This window comes from Fringilla coelebs (assembly GCF_963513975.1).
Source record: "Fringilla coelebs genome assembly, chromosome: 8".
In the NCBI taxonomy this organism is placed as follows: Eukaryota; Metazoa; Chordata; class Aves; order Passeriformes; family Fringillidae; genus Fringilla; species Fringilla coelebs.
In genome coordinates, this window is record NC_140066.1 from 5363152 (window position 1) to 5390377 (window position 27226).

The 27226-nt window shown below is 45.9% G+C and overlaps 1 protein-coding gene across 2 annotated transcripts in view; it reads left to right on the plus strand.

The window, feature by feature from the left end:
- PRKG1 (protein kinase cGMP-dependent 1) overlaps window positions 1–27226 on the plus strand; it is a gene marked incomplete at its 5' end in the record, with an annotated part of 340143 nt that overhangs the window by 291243 nt on the left and 21674 nt on the right. For both annotated transcript variants that reach the window (XM_084210094.1, XM_084210093.1), the window contains 2 exons: window positions 3012–3086; window positions 26916–27012. In XM_084210094.1, coding sequence (XP_084066220.1) covers window positions 3012–3086; window positions 26916–27012 — 172 coding nt within the window. The remainder of the gene's footprint in view (window positions 1–3011; window positions 3087–26915; window positions 27013–27226) is intronic.

Consider the following 27226-nt stretch of genomic DNA (forward strand, 5'->3'; position numbering starts at 1 on the left):
GTGGGAAAAAAATTACTCTGGGAGCTGCTCCATGGTGCTGCCTCCAAATTGTTCCGAGCTTGGCCTTGTCAGAACTCATCCTGGTGAATTTCCAGGCTCCTTGGAGGCGTTATTAGATTTGTTCCAGAAGTACACTTGGGGAAAAGTTAACAAATCTGTGCTGGATTTGATGGATTGGTCCTCTAGGAACTTGTCTGTAAAAGGTCTTCTGATAAAAATGGTGCAGACACGCCTTGAGCATCTGTTCTGTGGATCCATTTGAATAAAGATGCGCAGACAGACTTCGCTTGCAGCCCCTCTGTGTGGAGAGAAAACAGGAGGGAAAGGCTCCAAACTCATTCCTGACGTTTGGATCATCATTGGCACCCTCAGGGACAAGTTGGTGCCACTCTATAATTCTTTTTTTTTTTTCCCACACCTACCTCTTGAAACTGAGAAAGCGTTTTGAAAGTGCTTGTGGCTGCTCCTGAACTGTCGGAATATTTACGCCGAGGTTGATTCAGGTTCATCTTTTATTTATATGGGATTTTTTTTTTCCCCTCCATATAATTTATTTATGGTGCCAACAGCGTTTTCCTGGAGCTTGGAGATTTAGCAACACTGTGGGTGTTGGGAGGACAAAATTGCCTCATGCAAATGGGGAGAGAGAGGAGCTGATGGATCAGAGCCAGAACAACTCAAAGCCCAGCTGCTGCTGACAGAGAGTTACAGAGCTACCTGGAATTTACTCTAAATGCTGTTTTTCCAGCTTCTTGTCTTCTTCAGCTGCACCTATCAAGAGGATGCACTTCTTTTTGAGGCAACATTTTAAATAATTCAGCTATTTTCTGCTTTTCCACTTTGCATTTCCCATTTTTGTCTGTGTTTCAAAGCCTGGGTTTGGGTTTTTTTTCAGGGAGAGCTGTGAGGTGTCAACAAAGGTTCTTGGATCGGCCCTCCTGGCAAGGGAAATTGGAGAAAAATGAAATAAAAAAGTATTATCCTGGCATGACTGACCCCATATAAGCTGAGCCGAGCTCTTTCAGTGGAGATTTTAGGGTTTGCTGCTCTGCTGTTTCTCCCAGTCAGAGCAAAGTTTATCCATGGAGAAAATTGGTTATGAGGAGAGAATAGAAAAAACGAAGAGAAAAGGCCACGGGGAGAAAAAAGCCCGAACAGTTTCTGATTGAATTCTGGGGGAGGCTGGGACTGAGCCGAGACTTCAACAACGTTGAGATGGGCAATAAAAAAGGGACTCAGGTGAACCTTGATAGCCTGCCCAGTGCTAAATCTGGCTTAAAATTTTTAATAAAAATTAAGGGGTTTAGAGAAACTGTTGTTGCTCCTTTCAGGGACTTTTTCTTCTTTGCTGTTTCACTAGAAAAGATTTATTTGCATTGCCAAAAAAAGAGGGTTTTTAACCCTGTCACATTTTCCTGAGCAAACCCAGCTTAAATCAGAATTTAGGCCTTAGGTGATGTCTTATGGGCTTCCAGGATGGTGTTACTGTGTAATTAATTGCCTAAATACCTGTTTGGGGTGCAATTTAGGCATTAACACCCCAATCCTGCTTTGCTCTCACTGTCACTTACCAAGGTTTGGCTTCATCCTGTGGCACATTCCCAGCAGCAGGAAGATAAAACTTGAGGTGCTGAAGGAGATGAGTTGTTCCTCTTTTCACTGCTGAGCAAGGAACTTGGGGTTGAGCAATTACTCCCATTTTTAACATGTCCTAATATTAAAAATATTAGTAATTACCAGATTGGTTAAAAACCACTAACATGAGTTTATGTGAGAGCAAAGGGTTTGTGCCTTCTCTTCCTCATTAATGAATTAATTAATTTGCTTGCAAAAATAATTTCCTTGATTGTATGATTCGAAATATAAAGAATTAAGTGGAGGGAAAGACTGGGGAAATTGGTGTGGGCAGAGGGCATTTCCTGAGCTGTAATTCCCAGCAGAGAATCCCAGGATGGGTCAGTTTGGAAGGGGCCACAGTGGGCACCTGGTGGCACCTCCCTGCCCCAGCAGGGCCATCCCAGAGCCCAGGGTTGTGTGCACACAGCTCTGGAATAGCCTCAGGAAGGAGAATTCCTCTGGGAAAGCCCTTCCAGCAGCTCCAGATCCAAACCACCTCTCTGACTGGGAGAAACAGCAGAGCAGCAGTTCATCTTTTCAAATTTTTCTTCCTTGAAAATAAAAGAAAACCTGTGTGTGACAGACCCAGACTGGGAATACTGGGATTGGATAGTAGAAAGTAGCTTTTCACTTGAAATATTTTTGTTTGAAGGCATTCACTGATTTCAGTTATTAATTTCTGGTTTTTCATGGAATCCCAGAATGGTTTGGAGTGGAAGGGATGTTAAGGATCATCCTGTGCCACCCCCTGCCATGTCAGGGACACCTTCCCCTATCCCAGGGTGCTCCAAGCCCTGTCCAACCTGGCCTTGGGCACTGCCAGGATCCAGAGGTAGCCACAGCTTCTCTGGGAATTCTATGCCAGGGGCTCCCCACCCTGCCAGGGAACAATTCCTTCCCAGTATCCTGAATTCCCTCTCTTCCAATTTGAACACCCTTTGATGTGTTTTTGGATGCTTTTTTCTCTGAAGCTGAGAAAGCTGGGATCCAGAAGTGAAAAATTTCACTTTGGAAGCAGAGGGATTTACAGGGCTCCTGTTTGGAGGACAGGGATGTGATGGTTGAGGTGCCCCCACCAGCCACATTTACTCTGAAACTTCTACTGGAGGGTGAAAACCTTCAGCAGCCATTTCAGTGGGCTGGATAAATAATTTTGGATCTTCTTGGCGTTGGTTTCTGCATCTCCAGCATTTCTGAGCCCTGGTCCCGGTGGGTCAGCAGCATCAAGATCCAGCCCTGATTGCTGCCAAAAAGCCACACTGGATTTCTTGGCTCCCAGGTGGGATCTCTTCAGGTTCAGTGGTGGACCTGGTGGGACTGGAGGATCTTCAGGGTATTTTCCAGCTTTGGTGTTTCTGTGATTTTCCTCTCAGAGCATCCTTTTGTCTTTACAGCTCCTTCAAGCACCTGATCGGGGGCCTGGACGACGTCTCCAACAAAGCCTATGAGGATGCAGAAGCAAAAGCAAAGTAAGTGCTCAGCATCAAGTCTCAAACCTCTGTTTGTTGGTGGTGCACCTCTGGAATTCCCAAAAAACCCCTCCTTGTTCTCCAAATGGCTTAAAAAGGAGAGATTCCTCCTCTGGATGGAGGAATTTTCCTCCTTGTTGTTGTCCCCATGAATGTGGAGATGGGTCTCCTCCAAAGCCAGGTGGTCCCAAGGTCCTGCTCAATCACAGTGTTTGAATCCAGTGGATCTTCCAGAAATCCTCTTGAAATATTGAGGTGAGAAATATATTGTGAGGTGAGAAACTCCAGTGAAGAATATTGTGAGGCGAGAACCTCCAGATCTTGGAATTGCACTTGAGGGAATTGTCGTTGAGGGAATTGCTGTTGAAGACATTTCATTTCTTCAGAGAGCTCTGAGCTTTCTCAAATACCTTCCAAAGTCAAACATTGTTCTGAGACAAAGGATGGGCAGCAGAATTTGTCATTTGAGGATAAAAACTAGAGCTGCCTTGATGTGAAGCAATGTATTCATCTGAAGTCCACAATAAATATTCATTCCTTTCAGAAGGGAGCTGTAGAGTATTAGATTAAAATATTTTTAAAACCTCCACTTTTTATTAATTCTTGAGCTGCAATTTGATTTTAATCTGTAATCTTTGAGCTCTGATTCTATCCCCATGATTAAAGCTTTTCAAGAGGATCCTATTCTGCTTCAGGAGATGCTCAGTGTCAACCAAACACAACTGAAAGGCAGAAGTTGTTGAAAAGAAAATTAAATTTGCTCTATACAAAATTTCTTTACTTTTCCTCCCTCTCAATTATTTTGCTTTTATGGGGATTTTTTTTCATAGCCCATTAAAGAAGGGGGGAAGTGTTTTCTCAAAGTCAAATGCTCTGAGTGACTGCCTAAATTGCAGTTTCCAATGGGGTTATACATAGAAACTTCTCATTAAACCACAGGGGTTGGAATGGTGTCTGCTGAAGGTATTGAGCACCTCTGTGGAGGGGAAGTGAGAATTCCCAATTAAGTATTGATTAAAAATAACTCTTGGTCTGTTCCTGCAAAATACCCGCAGATTATTTATCTTTTCTTATGTTTGAGTGATGTTTGAAATATTATATTTAATTAATTTTAAGGTATCTAAAGGGTTGCATTTTAGATTGGAATAATATTTCTCCGCCTCAGAGCAAATGTAAGCTTCCTTCTTTTAAAGAAGTTCCATTAAAAAAGTTAAATTCCCTAAATTCTTGTTGAGCCAATTGAAAAAGTGGGAGACTATCAACTTGCTTTTTCATCCCCAAAAACAGGGGGTTTGGGACATGGAATGCTTCAGACTGATGATCTCAAACATCCCAGAGTCACGCAGTTATTATTTTATACTAATTTTTGAGTGTTCCTGTTTTGGGGTTTATTGATTTCCATCAGAGCAGAAGAGAAGAAAACGTTATTGGGAATAAAACTGGGAAATTTTTGGGTTGGGTCATAAATGATGTCATGGTCACAGAAGGTTTTTGAAGGTGCCACCACAAACCATTAGCACCAAGAAAAATGTGCTCTTCCCACATCTATAATTTTAAGCTCTATTCTTGAGTATTTATTATCCCAGGAAGGTTGGGGATGCAAATTGAGGAGGTTTTTGAGGGTAGTTCAGGGAATTTTAGGATCTGCTGTACAAAATTAGGGAAGCTGCAGTTTGGAACCTCTTTGGAAGAAACTCTTCCTTTTGGGAACCACTGGGTTTGGACCTTCACGTTTTTGAGCTTTTATCTTCTCCAGTCCTTTCCTTCTAATGCAAACTGTTTCATCCCAGTGGAAGGGCAGGGCCCTGCTGATGGAGGAATTGTTTCCTAAAAGGCTGAACCAGAGTATTTAGCAGTCAAATTCCATATTCCTGTTTGCTAGGCTCCTTGAAAACCAGCAGAAGGATGGATAGAGGAGGGAAAAATGGTAAAGTTCCTTGGGGAGAGAGCCCAGGAGTATTGTGAGCCGTTCCAGAAAGTTTTGGTGTTCCAGAGTCACCTCTTGAGGCAAAACTCCTTGGGAGAAAAGTCTCCTTGGCAGCAAGTTTAACCTGGATTCCTTTGCAAGCAGCAGTTAATTAGCTCCAGCTGATTGTCCTTCAAGGGCCTGTTTTTTTCCAAGGGGAGCTTTGTGGTAGGGGAGAACTCGGAACATAAAACGTGGGCAGGTTTGTGAGGCTTTATGCAAATCCCATGGAATGTTTTTGCTCGTCTTTTTTTAGCTCACATCTCCTTTTCAGAGCTCTCTGCCAGCTGGGAAAAGGCCTTGGGATGCCTCCTGTGGATCAAGTGGATCAGGATGACCAAATCCAGCTTGGGCAGGATTGGTCTAGGAGGAGGTGGAAGGGGTTGGAACCAGATGGGCTTTGAGGTCCTTTCCAACCCAAACCATTTTAGGACTGTTAATGCCTATAAAATTAGTGGCACTGGGTTTTTTTCCCATTTCCATGCTGGAGCACATCCCTGGAGTCACAAAGCTCATGGCATGGCTGAGAGGATGTTAAGGCAGAAGTTACAAGCTATTTATTGAGTTTATTCTTATTTTAGAGGCATTTTCCTGTTTTTTGTCAGCTTGGGGTTGGCAGTTCCCTTTAATGTCCATCCTTGGTGTTCCCTCTCTTAAATCAGCAATTGCAGGCACGTCATCTGTGAGCCCAAGGTTTTAATTGTAGGCAATGATTTTAATTACAGGATTATGCAGACTATAATATGAATTATAATATTTTACGCCTTGAATATATTCAAATGACTTAATGAATTAATTAATGGATATTATAGTTGCCTCCTAAAAAGGGAAGGAGAGAGGCAAATTTTCTTTATGCTCTGAGGAAATGGGAGTCCAGAAGAGCAGCATTCATGTCCCAGTGCCAGGCCCAGCCGTGCTGGCATTCAGGGCATGAAGGAGATGCCCAAACCATCAGGATTATCTCAGTGTAGTTGCTTCCAGATGGAGCCACTCCAGCAGCTTCCATAAATCCAGGAGGACACAGGAGGGTGGCTTCTGCTGCGGCTGGTGGTGCCAAGTGGGGCGAGGTTCAGTGACCCCCTTTGCTCAGGGCACACCGATCCCTCCTGCTGGGCTCTTCCCAACCTGGGAACTCCTGGCATTGATCCTGTCAATTATTGAACCCTTACCCAGGTTGGACAGGTTCCTCCCTAGCTGGTGGAGTCTCTCACTTTTATAAATTCTGCTCCATTTGCATCTTGGAGTTCATTGTCCCATTCCAGCTTCAGGTTATGAAGTCCCACCCTTCTCATTTTTCTCTCTTAACCATTGTTTATCCTTTTTGGCCTGGAGCTTGTAACAGTTGTCCTTGGTCTCAAGCTGGAAAAGGATTGTTTTGTCTAACTACTCAGAGTTACTCACTAAAGCAGCACAGAATCTGAAAAATACAGAAGCTAAAACCTAAGGCATCAGCCTGGACTCTGGTGCCTTCCTGCTGTTGCTCCGAGCTCTCTGCAGGTAGAGGTTGTTCTGAGTGCACTTTTCCCTGGTTTTATTTCCCATTCCAGCTGTATGGCAGCCCTGGGGGAATGTCTGGACACTCACAGCCAAAATTAGCTGCTTCTCCCAGGGGACAGGGACCTTTAATACCTTCCCATGTCCTTGCAGCTCCAGAGCCCTTCATCTTTCTGGAGCTGTGTTTTAATGAAGAGCTTCATTAACAGTTGGACTCAGAGATCTGAGAACTCTTTTCCAACCTGAATGATTCAATTCAAACCTTTTGTTTCAGTCCCCTTTTTCAGTCCCTGGGATGTCCTTTTTTCACCTTACACCCTCTGTTTCACTCCATTTATTCATAAAAAAGCATCCCAGGAGTTAATTGACTTAATTTTGCTGCAGAGGGTGGTTATGAATATTTTTCCCTTTTATATACCTATGGAAATGAATCAATATAAAAGTACAAAGATATCTAAGGAAAAGAAATAAAGGGTAAGGGGAGAGAGAGTAGAGGAAAGATCCCACCATCCAAAAATGAGACTTGGTTGTTGCAATTTTGATATCTGTGGGTCCAAGTCATGGCCACAGTCTTGGTCCACTGAGGATGAGGAAACACACTGAGGCTGGATTGGCCCTTCAGCTCCATAGAAAGGAGCAGAAACCAGCTTACCTTCGTGGAAACTCCTGTTTTGGTGTGCTGGAAAACCTTGGGAAAGCTTTGCCTGCAGATGCTGCCTCGGCAGGGCTCTGTCCAGCCTGCTGGGTTGGACATCCAGCCAGCCCTGGGGTTGTGTGGCTAAAACAGCCCTGGGCATTAGGGAAGGATGGTTTCATTTTGTTTAGAGATTCAGCTGAGACAAGCCAAAAAAGATTTTAACCCCTGCCAGAAGGGAAATGGGCAGAGTTGGGGTTCCAAAATGGGAGCTGCCAGTTAAAGAGGACGATTTAGTGAGGGTCTGACTCGGTGCTGGGCCGGAAAACTTTGGCTGAAATAATCGACCAAGGCATGGAATGTAATTTTTTCCTGCAAGAGACAGTATTTGCTGGCTTTGCAGCATCAGGGAGCTGTGCTGAGGGGCTCCATCCCCCTCTGTGTCCCTGGTTCCCTGAATTAGGGACCATCTGGGAAGCAGCTTTTGCCTCGGCTATCCGTGGTGCCAGACTGGGGAGAAATCCCGTGGGATGTGCAAAAAGCTGGCAAAAAGCTCCCCAGGGCTATAAAAAGCAGAGGTTGCAGTCATTTCTTTTAAGCTGTGTAAATAATTAAAACCCTTCTCCTCTCTGGTGAGGGCTGTGTGGAAGCAACAACTGATCATTGATACCTGCTCAGTTTGTGTGAGCTGGAACATTTCATATTCAGAAAAACTGAGATTTTAGGTGGCATTATTTGGCCTCTGATATGGAAGAGCTTTTTCTCTTCCTGCTGGAGAGTTTTGCTTTTCCCAGCATTCAGCCTTAAATAATTTGTCATTCCATCCTGAAGCCACCAGTAGTTTGTATCCAGCTTTATTGCATTTTCCTGATTGCTGTAATAAATAGGGATGGAATTAGAAAACATCTCAGAAACCATTTGAAAATGTGAGAGCCCAGCAAGAGCACACAGGGTGATGTCCTTAAGTGAAGGTAAATGCTAAATATGACTTTGTTTATTGAGGGGGACTTGCTGTTTGTTTGCAGACTTGAATTATTCACGCAGAGACCACACCAGGCAGACTTGGTGGCTGCTTCCCTCTGGAGAAAGAGCCCTGGGAATGCTCTGTCACCCACCAGGGACATGTGAATGACCTTTTAAAAGCCAGGTTGTTTTATTTAGGTAATAATCTCTGTGCTCTCCCCTTGCTCAGCTGACCTTTGGATGTGATAATGGGCTGGGGCACGTCAGATGGAAACCTTGGTGTGGAAAAGTCAGGGCTCCTGAGATGGGCTGCTCTTCCAACAGATGGCTGCATTTGTTTATGGAATTGGGGTTGTCCTGAGGAAGCAAAACTGCAGCAGAAATAAATCATCCCTAGGAAAACAAATCCCAGAGGGAGCAGAAATGCAGTGTGGACACCTCCGTGGGCATGGCCATTCCAGCTGCACATGGTGGGAGCACTTGATGGTCTGACCTTGGGAATATCAACCATTCCTGTGGCATGGATGGGAATCCTTCTCTCAGGAGCTGCTGGGAATACTTTGCTAATCCCAGAGTTTGGAGCTCTGTGCAGCACTGGCTCAGTGCTTTAACCAAAAACCTTGGCTAACTTTGGGGGGGGTCGAGGCAAAAGCAGCATGAAAACATTTCCATGCACCCCTGGTGGTGTAAATTGGTTGTCCAGCACATTTTGGAGCTGTCCTGAGGGTTTAACTAAACAGCTTTTAAGGATTACACCACTGGAAGTTAGGCTGTTTCTGTCCCACTGTTATCTGCCAACTTAAATAACAGGGAGGCACTTGAACAAAATGTAATACAAATAAAACTCAGTGATTCTGCTGCTACAGGGAGCCAGTGATTTTGGAACTGCTGGAAACAGGTGTGAGATCATTTGTGCCTTTCCCAGAGCTGCAATTCCCTGCTAGTCCAGTTCTGCCTGGCTGTACCTCAGCAGCTCCTCCAAGCTCAGACCTCACTTTTGTATCCAAGAGTTTGTAAGGGAAGGAAAGGAGGTGCAGAGCCAGTGAGAGATGAAGGGCAGGTATGTTGCTGGGAAGGTCTGGCAGGAAAAGATTTGGGAGCCAGAGGGAAGCACCAGGGCAGGAGGTGGGACAGTGTTGTGTCCCTGCTGTCAAATTGTCTTGGCAGAGATAAAGAAGTTTCTTCCCATTCACCCAGAAATCTTCCCAGGCCAGGATTTATGGGAGTAGCTCCAAGGTTTGGGAATGCTGGTTGTGTTAACTGCAGGGAGAGGGGAAGGAGTAGAGGGTGGAGGTTCCTGCAAACATCAGTGAGTGTGGTACCTAAAAACTGCCCAGCAAATTCAGCTGACCCCAGGATGGAAATTGTGTCACGCTGGGAGATGAAATTCAATCACCCAACTGTGAAATGGAAGAACTTAATCGCACTTTAAGTGAAAAACACAGCGCAGCCTTAACTCCAAAGCTGCTGCCGACGTCTCCATCTCACCTGCAGCTGAGCCACCAAAACAAACCCTTTTTCTTCTTCCCTGTAGACAACAATCACTTTTCCTGAGGGCTCAAATTGCTGTCCATGCACAGCTTCCAGTCTAAATGTTGTCCCTATTCCACTCAGGATTTCTACCCTCATCTCATCCTTACCTGGGGAGCCCCTTCCAGAGGCTCCAGGAGAGCTGGAGAGGGACCTTGGACAAGGGATGGAGGGACAGGACACAGGGAATGGCTTCCCACTGCCAGAGGGCAGGGATGGATGGGATATTGGGAATTAGGAATTGTTATTGTAGTATTATTATTATTATTATTATTATTATTATTATTATTATTATTATTATTACTAATACTACTACTACTATTATTATTATTTTCTCATGTGCTTGTTTGCAGCACTTGGAACACCAGAATGGTTTAGGTTGGAAGGGGCCTCAAAGCCCATCCAGTTCCATGGGCTGGGACACCTTCCACTAATCCCAGGTTGCTCCAAGTCCATCCAGCCTGGCCTTGGACCAGATTGAGGGCATCCCAAACCCCACACTGGGCAGTGCACTTGGATTTCCTGGCTGTGCTCTGCTCCCTTGGCATTGATTTGCCCTCAGCTCCGTTTTCTCTGTGTCTCACTGAACGCTCCATGAATGATTTGAGAAGTGCTGAGCTCTAAATCTTTAAATCATCTGAAAAAAAAAAGGTAAAAAAAGGAAAAGGAAAGACAGTTGTCATGATTTAGCTGATCCCACAGTTTCTGCAGAGGTATAACAAGATGAAACATCAGAAATAGAGATAAGATGACATTGTGAATATGTGTGATAGCTCAGTGCCTGTAAACCTTGAAAGAGGAGATGAAAGCCTGATCTGGCCCATTATGTTGGACATTAATGTAAAACTGCCTGGAGGTTTTTAATGGGGCTTTTGTTATTAAATTTCTGATGCGAGTTAAAAGCCCCTCAATCGTGGCTGTATTTAAAATTCACTTTAGTGATGGCAGTGAGGTGTTCCTGGCTCTGTCTGCTCAGCAAAGCAGCACAGGGAGATGTGTTTGAGCCCTGTCTTTGCTATCTCTTGGTTTCCTGTCATTTCCTGTACAATTGTAGGGTTGCTCTGTAGAAAACATCAAATAACATCATTTATTGATCACAGAGCCAGGGATTAGAGCGATACCATGAGCATCAAAGTGTGCAATTGGAATCTGCTCAGCTGTTGATGATCTGTGTAAAACAACTGTGGCATACCTCCCCCAAGCCCTTCAGAGCTCCAGGTCCTGATCTGAGCCTGTCACAGACAGGTAGAGAAATTATAAAAGAAAAGCCTCCTAAAATTAAGCTAAATTAATAGCTGGCCTGTCACTTCTAAGTGCAGCTAAGTAGTTTGCAAGTTCCCATGTAAAAACGATCTGGGGAATGAGAGCTTGTTAACACAACAGTCTATTCCTAGGGTGTAAAATAAGTATAAACAATAAGATCTGTCTCATAAGAATCAGTAGAGAAAATGTGCAAACTAACCAGAAATAGAGAAGTTTGATAGATATGCAAAACACCATGTAGCAACCAATGTGGATGTATTATCAAGAAATAAGATTTGGCACAGTGCCTTCTGATAATCCTGTAAGATATATCCTACACAACAACCATCTGGCTTTTCCTTCATGAGGATAATGGAGTCTTGGCTAACTTATTACAACGTTATTCTTGGACTAAATCTCAGAGCTGGGTGCATTTCCATCCCAAGGTGCATTCCTCACACAGGGATCCTTATTCCTTCACCCTTTGGAGGCTGCTCCTGTGCAGGAGTGATCTCATTCCTCTTGGAGGGCAGCATGGAATTCCCATGGCTCAGAACTCTTTGAGGAGCCCCAAATGGGAGCAGGGCTGGCAGCAGCCCAGGCCAGGGCTGGGACTCTTGGAACACACAGGGAAATTGCCAGGGAGTCCCTGCAGATGCTGGCTTGGCAAAAAAACTAAAAGCCTCCACTGGGCTGCTTTGAAACATCAGCTGTGCCCTGAAATTCTCCCACTTCCAGCTTCCCAGTCATTTCCTCCACTGCCTGCAGTTCAGCTTTGAAAGCTGTTTTACCAACCCCACTGCTCCAGATCAGCTGTTTTAATAAGGATGCAGGAGCTGAGTTGTCATATTTTGCATCTGGGTCAGATTCAGACGTGAAAATATTTAAGAGTTGAGCAAGTGCTTAGTGAGGACGTGACCTCCTGCTTGGAAAAACAGCAGATCCAGGAGAAAATGCTGCTCCAAGGCTTTTGCTCCCTGCTGCTCACATGTGCCCTTGCTAAGTATTGAAGCTGACATTTAAAGCAAAAAGGATTTGCTCTCATGTTTTGTGGTTGCAAAGGGTAAAGTCCTGCAGGAGTGAGCCTTGCACCGGTCACTGACCACGCTCAGCACTTCCCAAAGTCCCCTGAGAATTAAATATATTCATATTGAATATGAATATTAAATAATAAAATGAAATATATGATATTTAGCTGGTTTTAGTTGGTTTTAGCTAGTTTTTCTTGCAGCCAGCTATAACTCTGGTCATTTGAACCGCCTTTTACTGAGCTTGGGAAATGCAGCAGCAAAATGAAGAATATTTCCTCCCGTTTCTATTTGTGTTCCAACCTCTCCATTGTTTCTCAGGCAGGCAGGTTTTTATCAGTGCCTTGTTATCCAGCTCTTTGGGAATGGAGAAACCACTCAGACTTCTCAGGAGAGCCAGGGGAGGGGTAAAGGCTGGGAACAAGTAGTGCTGTACCTTCCCTTTGCTGGTGGGCTGCTGATGGTTGGAGGCAGGAGTCTCTCCACTCAAGTGTCCTTTTATGTGAATCTCTTTGCATGGCTTCAAGCTTTTTGCAACATTGTTTTAAACACAGCTGGGGGAAAGAAATTCAAATATTTTGTTTGACCTGCAGCATCTCCTGTGCCATCATACAGAGGAGGTGAGCATAAGAGAGCTGAGCTTGGGGGGTGCCAGGGGCTGCATTGCTCCAAAACTCCACAGGAGCTGCTCCAGGGAATTCTCCTTTTGAGTCAGTGAGGGTTGGATGGCACAGCCTGGCTTGGAAATGAAAATAATTGCCAACAACTCAGCTGCTTGAAAGTTTTTCTAATTTTCCCCAAGTTTCAGTGGATGGCATTGCTTAGAAAAAGAACATTTCTAGTACAGGGCATCTCTCTTTCTGCTGCAGGTGCTCAGGAGAGGCTGATCTGTGCCACCCCTTTGGAGGTGGCACAACAGGGGTGCCCAAGGATAAACACTCCTGGAATATTTGTAAATGGCATTGAAAGTGTCTCTAGGAAAAAAAATAATATTTTATTATGGCCTTCTAAAAACTCTCCAGGGCTTGGAATAGATTATAGTCCCAGCAGTATCTCTCTCCCATTTCCAGTGTTCTTGTTGGGAAGAATCCTACTGTCATGTTGGACTTGAATTGATAATTTCAAAGTGATAATTTTCAATCAGCTTGATAATTTTCCTAAAGTCCTTCAATTTAAGAAGCCCCTTTCACTGTTAAAAAATAAAATTATCTAGGACCACTTTCATGATACATCCAAAAGCATCCAGCCTGCTCTTTCCTCAGAAACCCATTTTTGCAGTTCTTTGTACACAGAACTTCAATCCTTGTGCCAATACTCATTCCCAGTTATGAACTCCACCTGGAAGATCCTAAATTAGTTCTTGTTGCCCCACTCCCACATTGCAAAGCTCCAGTGCTGAGGGATGAGAATCCAGAGCGATTTGGGGGAGTCAGGATCAGAACTGTGAATGAGGAGCTGGGGTTTTGCTGCCTCCAAAACTGAATAATGCAGAAAACAGCTCAGTTTCCAGAAGTGGGATTGACCTCTTCAAATTGGGATGATTGGGAGAGTCAGGATGAGATCTGTGAATGAAGAGCTGGGGTTTTGCTGCCTCCAAAACTGAATAATGCAGAAAACAGCTCAGTTTCCAGAAGTGGGTTTGACCCCATCCCAGTGAGTCTGGGCACTATCATTTGTGTGCCATCTCTTTATTTGATAAGGTGCAGCCTTATCTGGCTCTGCCCTTAGAAAAGCCCAGTGCCCATTAGTGATATTTATTTGTCTAATAAAACACAACATTGCCAGCTTGGACCTGTTCATTTGTATTTTACACTTCTGCTCTTCACTCTCAGTTTCTATGGGAACCTGGGCTGTTAGGACAGTGGGGAATAAAGAGATGAGGAGAAGTCTTGGAAAACACAACTCTGTTTCTCCTCTGAAGTGGCAGATTGGCAGGCACAAACACTCAGCTTAGATCCAAATAAACTGGGAAAGGAGCAATCAAGGCAGGACAGTTGATAACCATCAAGTCTCTCCATCCTGAAACACCTCAGTTTTGCTTTTCTACTTGGAAAATCCAGGTGAGATGCTGAGAAGCTGGGATTGAGGAGGAGATTACAGGCTGTGGTGCTTGGCTTTATGGCTATTTTAGTGCAGAGTGCTCCAGTGCAACTGATAATTTTATCAAATGTTGTAATTAATTGCAGCTGATGAGGTGGAAATGTGCTTCATGTACAATTCTGTACGTGAGGAACACACTGCAGGTCACCCATTCCAGGGGATCCTTCAGGATCTGCTGCTTCTCTCAGTGGTTAATGCAGATGAGCTGAAATAATGAGCAAGAAACAATTAGGAAAATCCCCTTAAGGACATTCCTTGCAGCACCACGATGTGAATTCTGGACAAGATGCTGGGCTCAATGATCTGACAAGTCCTTTCCAACATAAACCATTCTGTGTTTGCAGTTCAACCTGACTGGGAGGGATGTGGGTGCGATGCTCTGAATGCAGTGTGTCAACAAGGTGAAGATGAATTTTACCTCTTCCAAGAGGTCTGTGTTTAAAATCCAGCAGATTTGGTGAGGATACAAACAACAAAAAGGCTTTTGAAACAGCTGTGGCTGCCCCTGGATCGTGGCAGTGCCCAAGGCCGGGTTGGACAGGGCTTGGAGCAGCCTGGGACAGTGGAAGGTGTCCCTGTGCATGGCAGGGGTGGCACTGGATGGGCTTTAAAGTGTGTTCCAAACCATTCCATGACTCTGGCATTTCAGCAGAGTCCCTTGCTCAATAGCAGCAGAGGCTCTGATGTTGGAGGCTCCAAGAGAACAGCCTTTTTCCACAGCCCTCGGGCTGAAATTGGCTCATCCTCCCATCCCTGAATCCAGGGGAGGCGTTTGGAGCCCTGGCAGCTTTGGAAATACCACAGCTGAATCCTCAAAATCCACTCTGCTTAAAAATAAACATGCTTTGTGCCTTAATAAGCTAAAACACTGGCACCTACTTAAGAAGCCGATTTTGATTTAGTCCTGAGGGATGCAGCCACTCCTAATCCCCGTGTACAGCTTACAAAGGAGCTCTGCCCCCCCTGCCTTGCCTGCTGCTAATCAGGCTGAGGTGCTTGACAGGAAAATCTCACAGAATTGTATTTGTTTGGCACAGGGCTGAGTTCAGGCCTCCCTGATTGGTTTTCAGTCAAAGGGAAGCTCGTCTGAAAGCTCCACTGCTAATTCCAGGAAAGGAAGAAGGCATTAAGGCTCTCCTGGGAGTTTCAAGTGACAGCAGAGCCATTAAGTGCAGGAAGATGATCTTTATCAGAAACCACATATTTGGCTGTATAATTCAACCCCAGGAATCACTGTTTACCCCTTGGTTAAGGATTGTTTCATTACATTTAAAAAGAAACGTTTCTGGGTCTCTCATCCTCTCAGTGAGCAGCAGGTGGAGTTTGGGTGCTTACTAAAGATGCTGACAGAGTAAAACCTACTTGTAAAGGAAGAGATGATCCCCTTTGAAAATAGAAATGGGTTTTTGGAAATGGGTTTTGGAAATGGGTTTTTGTGTAGACTGACCACTGAAGAAGTGAAGGCCTTTACAAAGAGCCTCCATTTTTCCTGGGGAATCCCTTCAAGCCACAATTAGAACTTCTCTCCAGGCTGAATAATCCAAATTGTCCCAGCCTTTCTTCCCAGCAGAGCTGCTCACCCCTCTAATCATCCTGGTGCCTCCTCTGGACTTGCCCCAACAGCTGAAATCCTTGCTGTGATCTGGGTTTTGTCTGGAATGCTCACACAAAGGGAGCATCCCCTTGGGAGGGCTGAGATTCCTGCTGGAAAAGCACAAGGAAGATGGGTTGGGTGTGCAACATTCTGCTCCTCCTTGTAACACGTTTCCAGGAGGGGAATTGTCATCCCAGAGCCTGGTTTAGGCATTGGAAATTTGGTGGTTTTTTTTTTTTTTTCCTATCTCTGTTTGATTTCATCTTTATTGGGAAAGCACTGAGGTGCTTCTGCCAGGCTCTTCCCAAGGTCCTTCTGCAGGTCATTTTGCTTCACTCTGTTTCTTTTCTGTTGCTCTGAGTGGCTGAGTGCTCACAGAAACCTTTTAGGAACCTTTATTTGTCTGTTTTGACTCCATCAAGCAGCAGCAGCCTCAGGGTCACAGGTGGTGGCCTCCTGCTCTCCAGAGCAGTTCTTTCTCCATGGAAAAACCTCTCCTTTTGTCTCCTGGCAGCTTTGTGTCTTCAATGGCCTTTGCTGGGGAACATTCTGAGAGAACTTTTGGAAACCACATAAAATCTGTCGAGCAGACCAACCTTAAGAGTGATCCTTTCAGGAGCCTCCACGTGTCCCATTGTGGGAGACAGTAAATCAATTTTATTCTACTTTTGCTGAGAGCTGTCACTAAGAAAGACACAGGCAATACAAGCCAGAGGTCCCCAGGTCACCTGTGCAAGATTGTCACAGAATCCCAGGATCCCTGAGGCTGGAAAATCCCTGCCAGCCCATGGAGTCCCAGCTGTGCCCAGTGCCCACCTTGTCCCCAGCCCAGAGCACTGAGTGCCACCTCCAGCCCTTCCTGGGACACCTGCAGGGATGGGCACTGCAAAGCTCCCTGGGCAGCCCCTGCCAAGGCCTGAGCACCCTTTCCATGCAGAAATTCCTGCTGCTGTCCAAGCTGAGCCTCCCCTGGCCCAGCTGGAGCCCCTTTCCCCTTGTCCTGTCCCTGTTCCCTGGCTGTCCCCTCCTGGCAGGAGCTGTGCAAAGTTTTCTTGTCTCCTGAGGAAGCAGTGAGGGTGTAAATCTCCTGCTCCATGCAGGTGTGTGGAATTCCAGAATATCTGTGCTATCTGCTGAAAAAATATTAAAAAAATATTATCAGGAAATTAGGGGAGGGTGCTGGGAGGGGAGGTATGGCTGTGGGGACAAACTGTGAATGCTGCAGTTGTTTGATGAAAATAATTAGGACCTTTTGAATAAAAACATCCTGCTTTTTATCCTGCTCCATAAAAGCAGATCAGAAACCAAATGAGGGTGTGGAGGAGCACACAAATGTCCCCAAAGGCTGGACCTTCCTGGGGCTGTTTAAGGGTGTGCAGCAATGGGCTGGAGGGTCGTCCTTGGAAACGTGGGATATTCCTGCCCTCCAGTGGAAGTATGGGAAAGTGCTGGAGAAGGGATGGGAATTCTCAAAGGGATGCTGAGAAACCCTCAGGAAGCTCCTTGCTTTTGATCCTCTGTGCTCTGTGCTGCCCCTGGTGCTGTGTGCCAGAGCCCATGGTCCCCTCTGTGTTCCCCAGCCCAGAGCTGCTGCTGTGCCCGTGCTGGTTTGGGCATTGGAAGTTTGGGTTATTTTTTTTTTTTCTATCTCTGTTTGATTTCATCTTTATTGGGAAAGCACTGAGGTGCTTCTGCCAGGCTCTTCCCAAGGTCCTTCTGCAGCTCATTTTGCTTCACTCTGTTTCTTTTCTGCTGCTCTGAGTGGCTGAGTGCTCACAGAAACCTTTTAGGAACCTTTATTTGTCTGAGTTTTGACTCCATCAAGCAGCAGCAGCCTCAGGGTCACAGGGGGCTCCTGGCTTTTGATCCTCTGTCCTCTGAGCTGCCCCTGGTGTTGTGTACCAGCTCCCCTCTGCATTCCCCACCCCAGAGCTGCTGCTGTGCCTGTATCCCATCGAATTTTCCAGAGCTAGGGTGAGATTCCAGTGCTGGCAACGTGGCTTGGAGGGGTTTTGGGGCAGCTCTCACCCGTGCAAGTTCAGCTCCTGGGCTGGCACAAGCCTTTCTCCAAACCCAGCTGAGTATGTGGGAGGTGTTTTAGGGAATGTTGTGCTCCATCAGAAAAGCAGGAGTGATGTTGAACTGCTGGGATGTGCTGGATTTGGTGACTGGATTCCCCAAATGAGCCAGTTTGCATCCCTTTCCCAGCCAAGGAGTTACCTGAGGTAAAAAACCCCTGGGAGTTCAAGGTGATTTATTTGGTTCCTTGTTTTTCTAATCCCTTCCTGATTAGCACAGGATAATTAATAATCCAGTGTTGTCAGAGCACTTGGGAGTTTCTCCTGCGGTGAATTTCAGCACGGCAGCAGCAGAGCAGCAAGAACTCTGTTTCTGCCTGGCTGCCACGTGTTAAATAAATAAATAAATGCCTGATAAGAACTTCCTTTTGTCTGGTCAAGACAAGCTGTAAGACTGAGCAGCTCCTGTCTCACCATGTCAGACACAAACAGCTTCCAGGGCAGGCTGAGAACAGCTCTGGGTTTTAGAGCTCTCTGACATTACAAGAGGGCTCTTGAGTTTCCCAGTTCTGTGCAGATCTGCTGGGAGTGCCTCAGTGCATCCAGCTGGGTCCTGTCTCTGCCCATGCCCTCCAGCAGCTGTCCAGAAGGGGGAGAAGAGCAAAGAGGTGATTATTGATTGATTAATTGGCAGCCTCTGCTCTCCAGTGGTTTGGGACTCGGGCATTTCCTGCTGTCGATAGATTTGAGCGTTCCTTGGTGGGTTTCTCTTGCCTAAATCTGCACAGCTGCTCTCCATGGCACACCCTGACCTTTTCAACTCTGATCATCTCCTGCCAGTTGTCTTTTCCTCTAGCACAGAATCCAAATCTGTCCTCCTCACCATCACTTCCCAGCACCTTTTCCAACCTCACTCCTCAGCTTTGAGGTGAGGGCAGTAAAGGTGGATGAATGACCATCACCTCCTGCTTGTGCAGGATTTTTTCCTCCCCTCACTTCATTCCTACAGGATTTCAAGTGTAGGTGTCACCTTGGGCCTCAGTGTCTTTAATTCCTTGTTCAGTTTTTCACCTTGGGCTTTTCTTTGCTGCTTTTGGTGATTTCATATCTTTGGCCAATACTTCACTTTATTTCTTCTTGTTTTTCCATTTCATCCCTAAAGATGTGCAACAGGAAGCATCTGAGCACTGCTGGCTTCCCTCCATTAGGAAAATGAGCCATGCATTTCCCATTTTGAACTTTTTTTTTGTTGTTGTTTTAATCAATGCACAGACCTTTCTTCTTATATCCTTGCTCTAAGAGCCTTTCAAACCTCGTCAGATGCCGTTAGGAAATCCAAGCCAACTGTATCCAGCAGATCTCTCCTTCCCATGTGCCTGGGGACTCCTTCAAAGAGCTCCAGTAGGCTTGGGAAGCTCCTTGGCACTTCCCCAAAGAACTCTGATTTATCCATGTGTCAAGTGCTTCTGTTGGGACAGATGTTGGGTTTAGGGGACCAGAGGGCTCTGGATCCCATCAAAAAGCCACTTCCATCCTGGAGGTCACACAGAAGTGCTGGGGGAGGCCCATCTGGTCTCTTGGTGGGCTTGGGTCTCCTCCTGACACTTCAGTGGGGTTCCCCTGGAGCTTGCCTGGGAAGGAGGATGTGCTGGGAGGCTCTCCCCAAGAGCTTCCACCTTGAGCCCAGGGGTGAAAAGTGCGCTGGGCTTCTCCCACATGGCTTTGTTCTCCTCGGTGGGCTCTTTCCAGAGGGTCTCTGTAGGGTCTCTCCAGCCCATGGTCAGGCTCGTGCTGCTGCTGTGGTCAGGAAGGGTTTATTATTGGGTTTGAAGCCTTTTGAAGTTGTTATTTGCCCTTTTTTTGTTCTGTCTTATGGCGTTTTTCCTTTCAACTGGACATGGTTTGCTTCTTTTTTCTTTCCTCTTTCTTGATTTGTTTGAAATAACTTCAAATTTGAAGGGTGCTCTTGCTTTTAATATCCTGGCTCCTGCTGCCACTCAGCCACTCCAAATTCCTGCTGGCCTCTCCAGAACTATGCTGGGGGTGTTGGCTGTGTCCAAATCCCCACATGCCACTGCTGAGATTTCATTGTCCTCATCACCTCCTTCAGCTACTCTTTGAATTCCCTTTTGTGACTTTTTAAAGTAGTGCTTTTATATGAAACCTCTCTCCAGCACTGTTAGATCATGATTTCTCTCTTACAAGGACTTTCTCCCAAGGGTAGGACTTTGAATTGGGCCTGGCTTATCTTTTCTTATCTCTCATGTGGTTGTGCTGCCCAGTCCCTGGAAGTGTCCTAACCAGCTTGGACAGGGCTTGGAGCAAGTGGAAGTTGTCCCTGCCTATCACATGATGATTTTAAGGTCCCTTACAACCCAAACCAGGTCACAGCCACCCTTGCCCATCCTTTGGGTGGCCAGAAATCTCATCCTTCCTTGTTTACACTGGAATTTCCAGCTACAGTTGATTAGATAATTTGTTTTGTTAAGTTGATTCAGCACAATAAATTACTCTTTTTTAAGGACAGGCTGTTTGGTGTAGCCTTCCTGTCTCCAACATCTTCTGGGGGTGTCAAGAGCACACAAGGGGAGCACCAAACCCCTCTTTGTGAGGGAAAATCTGCTTCCTGCCTGCTCCCACTTTTCCAGTAGGATTTTATGTGATATTCCCCTCCTTCCTGCCTTCCCCTTCCATGTCACCTCTTTTTTTTCCCAAGAGCTGTGTGAAACCACTGGGATTTGAACAAATGCGCGGTAAGTGGTGAACACAGCGAGCCGGACAAATAAATGTGTCTGACATCATCCATTTATTGATCTGTTCCCCACATTCCTTAAAAAATTTAAGAAGAGAAAGCTGCAACCAAGTTGCCATGGTGACCTTTCCAGGCAGGTCCTGCCTGGAGGCTGGAGGCTCCTTGGAGCTGACTGGGCTGAGCCATTTTTGGGGTTCTTGGCATCTAATTAGCACTTTGCAATTAGTGGGGAGGTTTCGTAGAGCCCAACCTTGATTTGAGCAATTTCAAGCTGTAATTAGGCTGGGCTTTCCTTGAGATCATGTCTGGCCTTCCAAGGGTGCAACTGAGGCTCTTTCCCAATGAATCCCAACAAGTTTCCCTAAAATACCTTTGGTGGTGTTCAATGGTGCCTTCGAATCCAGTTTGGGATTTATTGCCTTTGCAGAGTTCCTTTGGAGTTTTAATGTAAAATCTTGTTTTCCTCAGTATCCACAGCAGCCTGGCTTCCCCTTGGTGTTTTTCAAAGGAAAAAAAAAAATCCCCAAGGGGTCTGTAGGTATTGCCTCTGAATTCAGTCAGAAAAGTGAAAGGAAAAGCCCTTGATGCCTTCTTTTCCAAAGAGATTTTATTATCTATAGATCCAAACTGTTGAATCTGAAATTAATGAGGACAAAAGTGGGAATTCAGGGAATTGTCTCCTTCCTCACCAAAATACTCATTTTTTTCCCCTTCTAAATTATTCAAGGGCATTAAAGATCACTGTGGGAGGTTTGTTTTCCACAGCCTTTATGTTATTCCCTTAGGAGTTGGGGGGTGGGTGTTCTCACAGAAATCTGAATCTGCTGAATCTGAGGGTTTAAACCCCAATTTGCCCCAGGAATCCATGATTTGAATATGAATCTATTTGGCTGGTGATAAATAACATTTTACTGCTCTTCCATTTTATACCAAATATTCTGTTCATTGGAACGAGATGAGGTTGTCACAGTCTGAGTGCAGCATTTGAGGTGCCATGAGAGGTCTTCTGCTTTTCCTCAGGATACAATCTGATATGAGGCATTTCTTTGGCCTCCAGAGTAAAACCAAGAGACCAGGAAAAAGGGAGGGGAAAGAGAAGGAACAACCCCCATCCTTAAGCAATATCCTTTAACACTGCACAGAACAGGAAACTCCACCAGAGGAAGGAATACTCCACATCCTCCCTCCGCCCCTTTTAATTAAAATGGATTAAAATCTGGGGGGGTTTAATCAGACTATTCTGTGGGGTGTCTTGTTTGAACTATTTCAGGACATTTTGGCATGAGGAACAGTACAAATGTTGTTTTACCCAGAGCTGAATCCAGAGCAGGAGGTGGGGAGAGTCCTGTTGGAAGCATGGAGCCGTTTCCTTAGGAGTTCAGATGAACATGTGCATCTGAAAAATAAATTCACATTTCCATGGGGATCTCCCTGTGACTTCCAGAGAAAATCAGGGACTGTGTTCCCTAAAACCCCTCCTTGTGCTCTCCTGAGAGCACCTGGGCTCAGATCTCCACAGAGTTCCCATCAGTTGGCATTTTCAATCTCTTTCCTTTTTTTGGCTCTTCCACCAAAATTGTGGCTTTTTCTGGCCCATCAGCATCTTGTGGATGTGTAATGGACAACTCCACAACTTGGGTGCTGGAATTAGGGAGTGGAGGGCTGGGATTTTGGGAGCTCAGATTCCTGGGGGCTGTTGTGAGCTTTAAAGGGAGTGATGAACTTCTCTGTGTTACAAGAGGAGAGGATCCTGTGTGAATATCTGGGGGGAAAAAAGGTGAAATTTGCTCTCTCTGCCTGCTCTGCCCAAGGGGCATTTTGGGGCCAACACCCCCTTCCAGCTAATCCATGGAGACCTGGGAGTGCTCAGATCCTGGAGAAGTCTAGAGAGCAGGTTTGGCCTTTCCAACAAGGGTTGGGTTCATGCCCTGGTTGTTTTATTCCTGCTGCAAAGGTTTCCCAAGAAATTCCTGAGAATTTCCCCAGAATTCCTGAGCCCCTGGATTGATATCCAGAGGCAATGCTGGATAGGATGAGTTTGCCCCTGGGGTGGGACCTCTGAGAGGATGAGTGGCAACAAACCACAGAGAAATAGGGGTTTGCTCTCAGTGCTTCCCAGGAATTTGCTCCATCTGCTCCTTACATCACTTTCAAGGGTGAAGCCTCCTGGTGAATTGCAGCCATGTCCTGCCACTTCCCATTAGTCACCTCCACTCAAATTTGAGACAGCACAAATCCAATCTAGGGAGCTTTACATGATTTCAGGGTACCAGGCAGGCAAGGTCCCAAGGATGGACCAGACCCAGGTGGGTCACATCATCCCAGCTAAAATATGGGCAGTCAGATGGAGAGTAAGAATAGCCACAGAACTGAAGATTTGGAGGAATTTTTGCTTTCTTTTACACAGATTTTTTTTAAGTGCCCCATCAGCTGAAGCAGCCTTTAATAAGAAATAAATTGTGGCTGCCCCGTCTTGGAAGTGTTCAAGAAAAGGTTGGGAGCAACCTGGTCCAGTGGAAGGTGGTTGGAACAACAAGATCATGAAGGTCCTTCCCAAGCCAAACTATTCCATGATTCTGTGCCCTCTTTAGAATCTCACTGAGAGGACTTTTAGTGGGCACAGAAATAAGGTTTAGTTGGATGTATTTCCCTCCTCGCCCCACCTGTGGATCTTAGGCTCACTTCACCTCTATCTCCTTGCAGGCTGGCTCTGATCATCACCATCCAGGTGCTGCAGCTCCACTTTTCCCAGTTTTTGCAGACATTCCATCATTTTCACCTTCAGAAATGCATTTCCTCAGTGATGGGTGAGGTAGTGACCAGGCTGTCCAAAAAACCAAGTAAAAGGCTGCTTGTTAAACACAGCTGGTGTCTGGCACTGGGGAAGGCTCCCAGATTCTGGGTTTATCCCCCCAAACTGGTGGCATTTTGGATCAGGGTGGTTGGTTCTCATTTGGTTGCAATTCCTGGCTGGCTGGCAGCCTGCAGGTGGAGAGGAGCCAAGTTTTCTCTGGAGATGACAGTTTGCTAACAGATGTCTGATGTTTCCCAACACGGTTAGGATGAGAATCAGGAGCTACTTCAGCAGAGCTGAGCAGTTGGGTGATTGCAAACCTTTGCTCCTCACATTTTCTACTTTATCAGCTGCCTGGGTAACATGATTATTTAATTATTTTTGTTGTTGCTCGTAGTTTTAGGAGGCAAAGCTTGAAATATCTCTCAGAGCAATCACCATCCTAGGAGGCAGGGGCTCATTTAAAGGCTGGGAGTGTGAGGAGCCACAGGATTTCCTCTCCCCTTGGGCACAGCATTGCCCAGATATTTGGGCTGTGGCTCCTGCACTGCCATTTCAAAGGATTGGGATATTGGAAAATGGAGTTTCCTCCTGAGCCCCCTGTTTGCTCTGGTGTCTTGTACGTGGTGCCAAGAGGGAAGCTGAGGCCAGGCAGCTCTTTGGGAGCAGGTATTTTATTTGGAAGCAGGAAAAGCAGTGGTGTTCCCAAGCCCCAGCTCTTCCAGGGGAGCTTTCAGGAGGTTTCTGCCATTCAGATTTGCAGGAAATCTGGGAGAAGAGCTTGGAGGCTCTGCAGGATGCTCCTGCCTGACTCAGAGCTGAGCATCTCCTGTGCTGCTCTCTGAGGTCCCACTCTGCTGTCAGCTTCAGCACCCTTGAGCTCTGCCAAGGGTGGGCTAGTCTCAGTAGGTGACAAAAACCTGCTTCAATAAGCAAAAATTTCCATTAGGAGCACACTGGGAGTTGATTCCTGCTGTCCCACCAGCTCCTGTGAAAAGCTCAACCTTCATTTTAAAAGCTCTTTATTAAAGAACAGACTGTTCATTGCTTTTGTTCATTCCCTGTAGCTTTTCTTTTTGTGCACTTCCAGCTAGAATTTTCCAGGCATTCTGACCTGGGATGAGCGGCACAATTACAAAAAATATCCAGGGAAAAGCTCTTTCTTAATTACAGCTAATTCCACTGGAGACAAAACAAGCCCAGAAATCCCAGTGCAGGGAGTTCAGGCCTCGTGTGTGCACAGTGTGTGCCTGTGATGCCACTCGTGCCTCCAAGGTGTCTTCCCAGCACTCCTCCCATCAATTAATTCAGGAATTTGAACTCTTCCAGAGTCAGACAAGCATCTGATTATTTGGAAAGTCTCCAAGCACTGGCATAAGGCTGGGGTTTACAATAAAACTGCCTTTCTGATTAAAGAGGAATGGCATGAGGTTTTTGGCATCTCCAAGGTGGAGAAAAGCACCCTGCCCTGGCACAGGTGGATTTTCATCTTTTTTCTGAAGATATTCATCCTCCAGCTTAGCAGGTTTGGAATGCACAAAGACTTAATTTACAGGAATTTGGTGTTTAAGTGGACTTGGACTTTTTGGTAGTTGGGAATAAAACAGAATTCCAGTGGGAGGACTGTTGTTAGTGGGCATGGGAAGGACTTGTTTGCTTGATTTTACCTGTGTTTTGGTTTCACTGCATATTTTTGGCATTTCTTCTGGGCTTTGGAGGTTTGTTGCACTGTATTTAGGAAAAAAATGCATCCAATTTGCCTCATCTGCTTTGCTGCACTTGTCTGTTCTCACTACATCCAAGGAGTGTGGCAGAGGGAATTAGCCAAGGGATTTCCCAAAGCAATGCCAAGAATGCAACAAGTATTTTTCTAAGCAAAATAATACAGGTTTGGTTTTTTTTTTTTTTTGACATGTTCCAATGCAAATCCAGAAGGTTTCAGCTTCCTTATCCAGGAAGGTGTCCCTGCCCATGGCAGGGAGGTTGAAATCAGATGATCTTGAAGGTTCCTTCCAACCCAAACCGTGGTGCAACCCTGACCCTGAAATTTTACCTCTATTTGTGCGTTGGCAGGAAATTTTCCACGCTGGGATTTCATCTTCCCGGCAATTAGAAATCATTAAAGGTATTCAACTGCTCTATCCATTCATCATGGAAATGAGAGGCGCTGGCTGCTCTGTCAGCCCTGAAATGATGGCTCTGCTGTGCTTTGGAAGGGGACATTTCAATCCTTTTTGAGTGCCAGCTCAGCGTTCACCCCGTGATGAGCACGGAGGGATCAATGAGCAGCTGCAGCACACAAGGTTATCCCAAGTTCACAGCAGGCTCTGAGCTGATTGGCTTCCAAAGTCAGATGCATCAGGAGCAAGGTCACCAACAGGATCTGGTGACAGCAGAAAAAATAAAGCAGAGCTGAAGTCATTTGTTGACAGCACCCCCTGGGAGAGAATTGTGCTTTATTGCCTCAGATCTGGGGCTTTGTGATGTGACCTTTCACGTTGCTGGACTCTTATTTGTAGGTTTCTCTTTTCACTTGGAAAATGATGGAGTTTTTCTCTCTCTCTCTCCCCCATTGGCACTGAGGTTTTAAATAGAGCAGAGGAGGTGCTTTGAAGGGAATCTGTTAATGAAATAATCAGGGTGGCAATGTCCCAAAGCTGGCCAGGTGGCCACAGGAGTGGGAGGGTGGCTCATCTTCCCACTGCTGTTACCCTGCACCAGCCAAGCCTCCAGTGATTATGCCCTACTGTTAATTCCAAGCTATTCCAGCTGAAATGAAGCCTTGCACCTTCCAGGCCTCCCTCCATAACCCAGCCAACTCTTTTCCCATAAAGTCACCCCCAGCCAAAGGTCGAACGCGCCCAGGGACTCTCCGGCAGACAAGTGTCACATTTTATGGAGGGGGCGGATCCTGCTCATCCATTTCCCCTCCAAGCCTTTCTAAAAATACCCTAAACCTTAACAAGGAGCTATTTTGGGGGGATTATGGTCATGGATAGGCATGGGAAGCTGATTCTGGCAGGCTCGCTCGGGTCGGAGTTGCGTGATCCTTACTCAGGCGCGCGGTGTTGTGGGGATAAACAGAGAGCATCAGGATTTTGGGACCTCCTGGCTTGGGATGGCTGCTCTGAGTGGGTTTATAGGAGGAGAACAAGTGAAGATATCCTTATAGGAATGTTGTTCTGTGCCTGAAGTCATTCATTTCAGGCAGTTGCAGCTTATCAGATCTGATTTCATAAAACCTGGCCGGGATTTCTCTCCAGGGACCTTTAGTGATCCTGCCACTTCCAATAAACATTTATAGAAACTGCTGCCAGCCTGTGGATATGAGAAACTCCTAGGAGAGACTTCTATTTTCAAAAAAATCCTTAAAGACACCAAAATATTTAGGAGCAAACCTCACCCAGGAGAAGATGGATAGAAAGTGCCCAGCCTTGGGAGCTGCAGTGCGGTGCCAGGCGTTGGCGTGGCACCCTCACTAGGGATGTTTGCTATGGAAAAAAAAAACCAACAAACATTAAATTGGAAAATCTGGAAAACCACAGCCATGCTGGGATCGGGAGCAGCAGAAAAGTGAATTTTGAGAGCTGAGATGGAAGTGCAGCAGGTAAAGGCTGCCCCAGGCTCCCACGGCTCGGGGGCGGCGGCGGCGGCACGCGCTGCTCAGGTTTGCACCTCTAAGAAATTTCCATTTTTTCGCCTCAAAACCTCCAGATACGAAGCCGAAGCTGCCTTCTTTGCCAACCTGAAACTGTCGGATTTCAACATCATCGACACCCTGGGAGTCGGAGGCTTCGGGAGAGTGGAGCTGGTAGGTGACCTCTTCTTCTTTGTGTGACATCCTCACGCAACTGCTGCGTTAAAAGCTTAATTTTCTTTGTTATCACACCCCAGCAACCCTGAGAAAAATGATCTGCTGGGATTATCTAGTGGAGAAAGATGACTTACATTTCCTGAGACGTAAAAAATGTGCCAATAAACGCTTTGCAGTAGCCAAGGAGGATTTATATCCTAGGCTGAGAGAG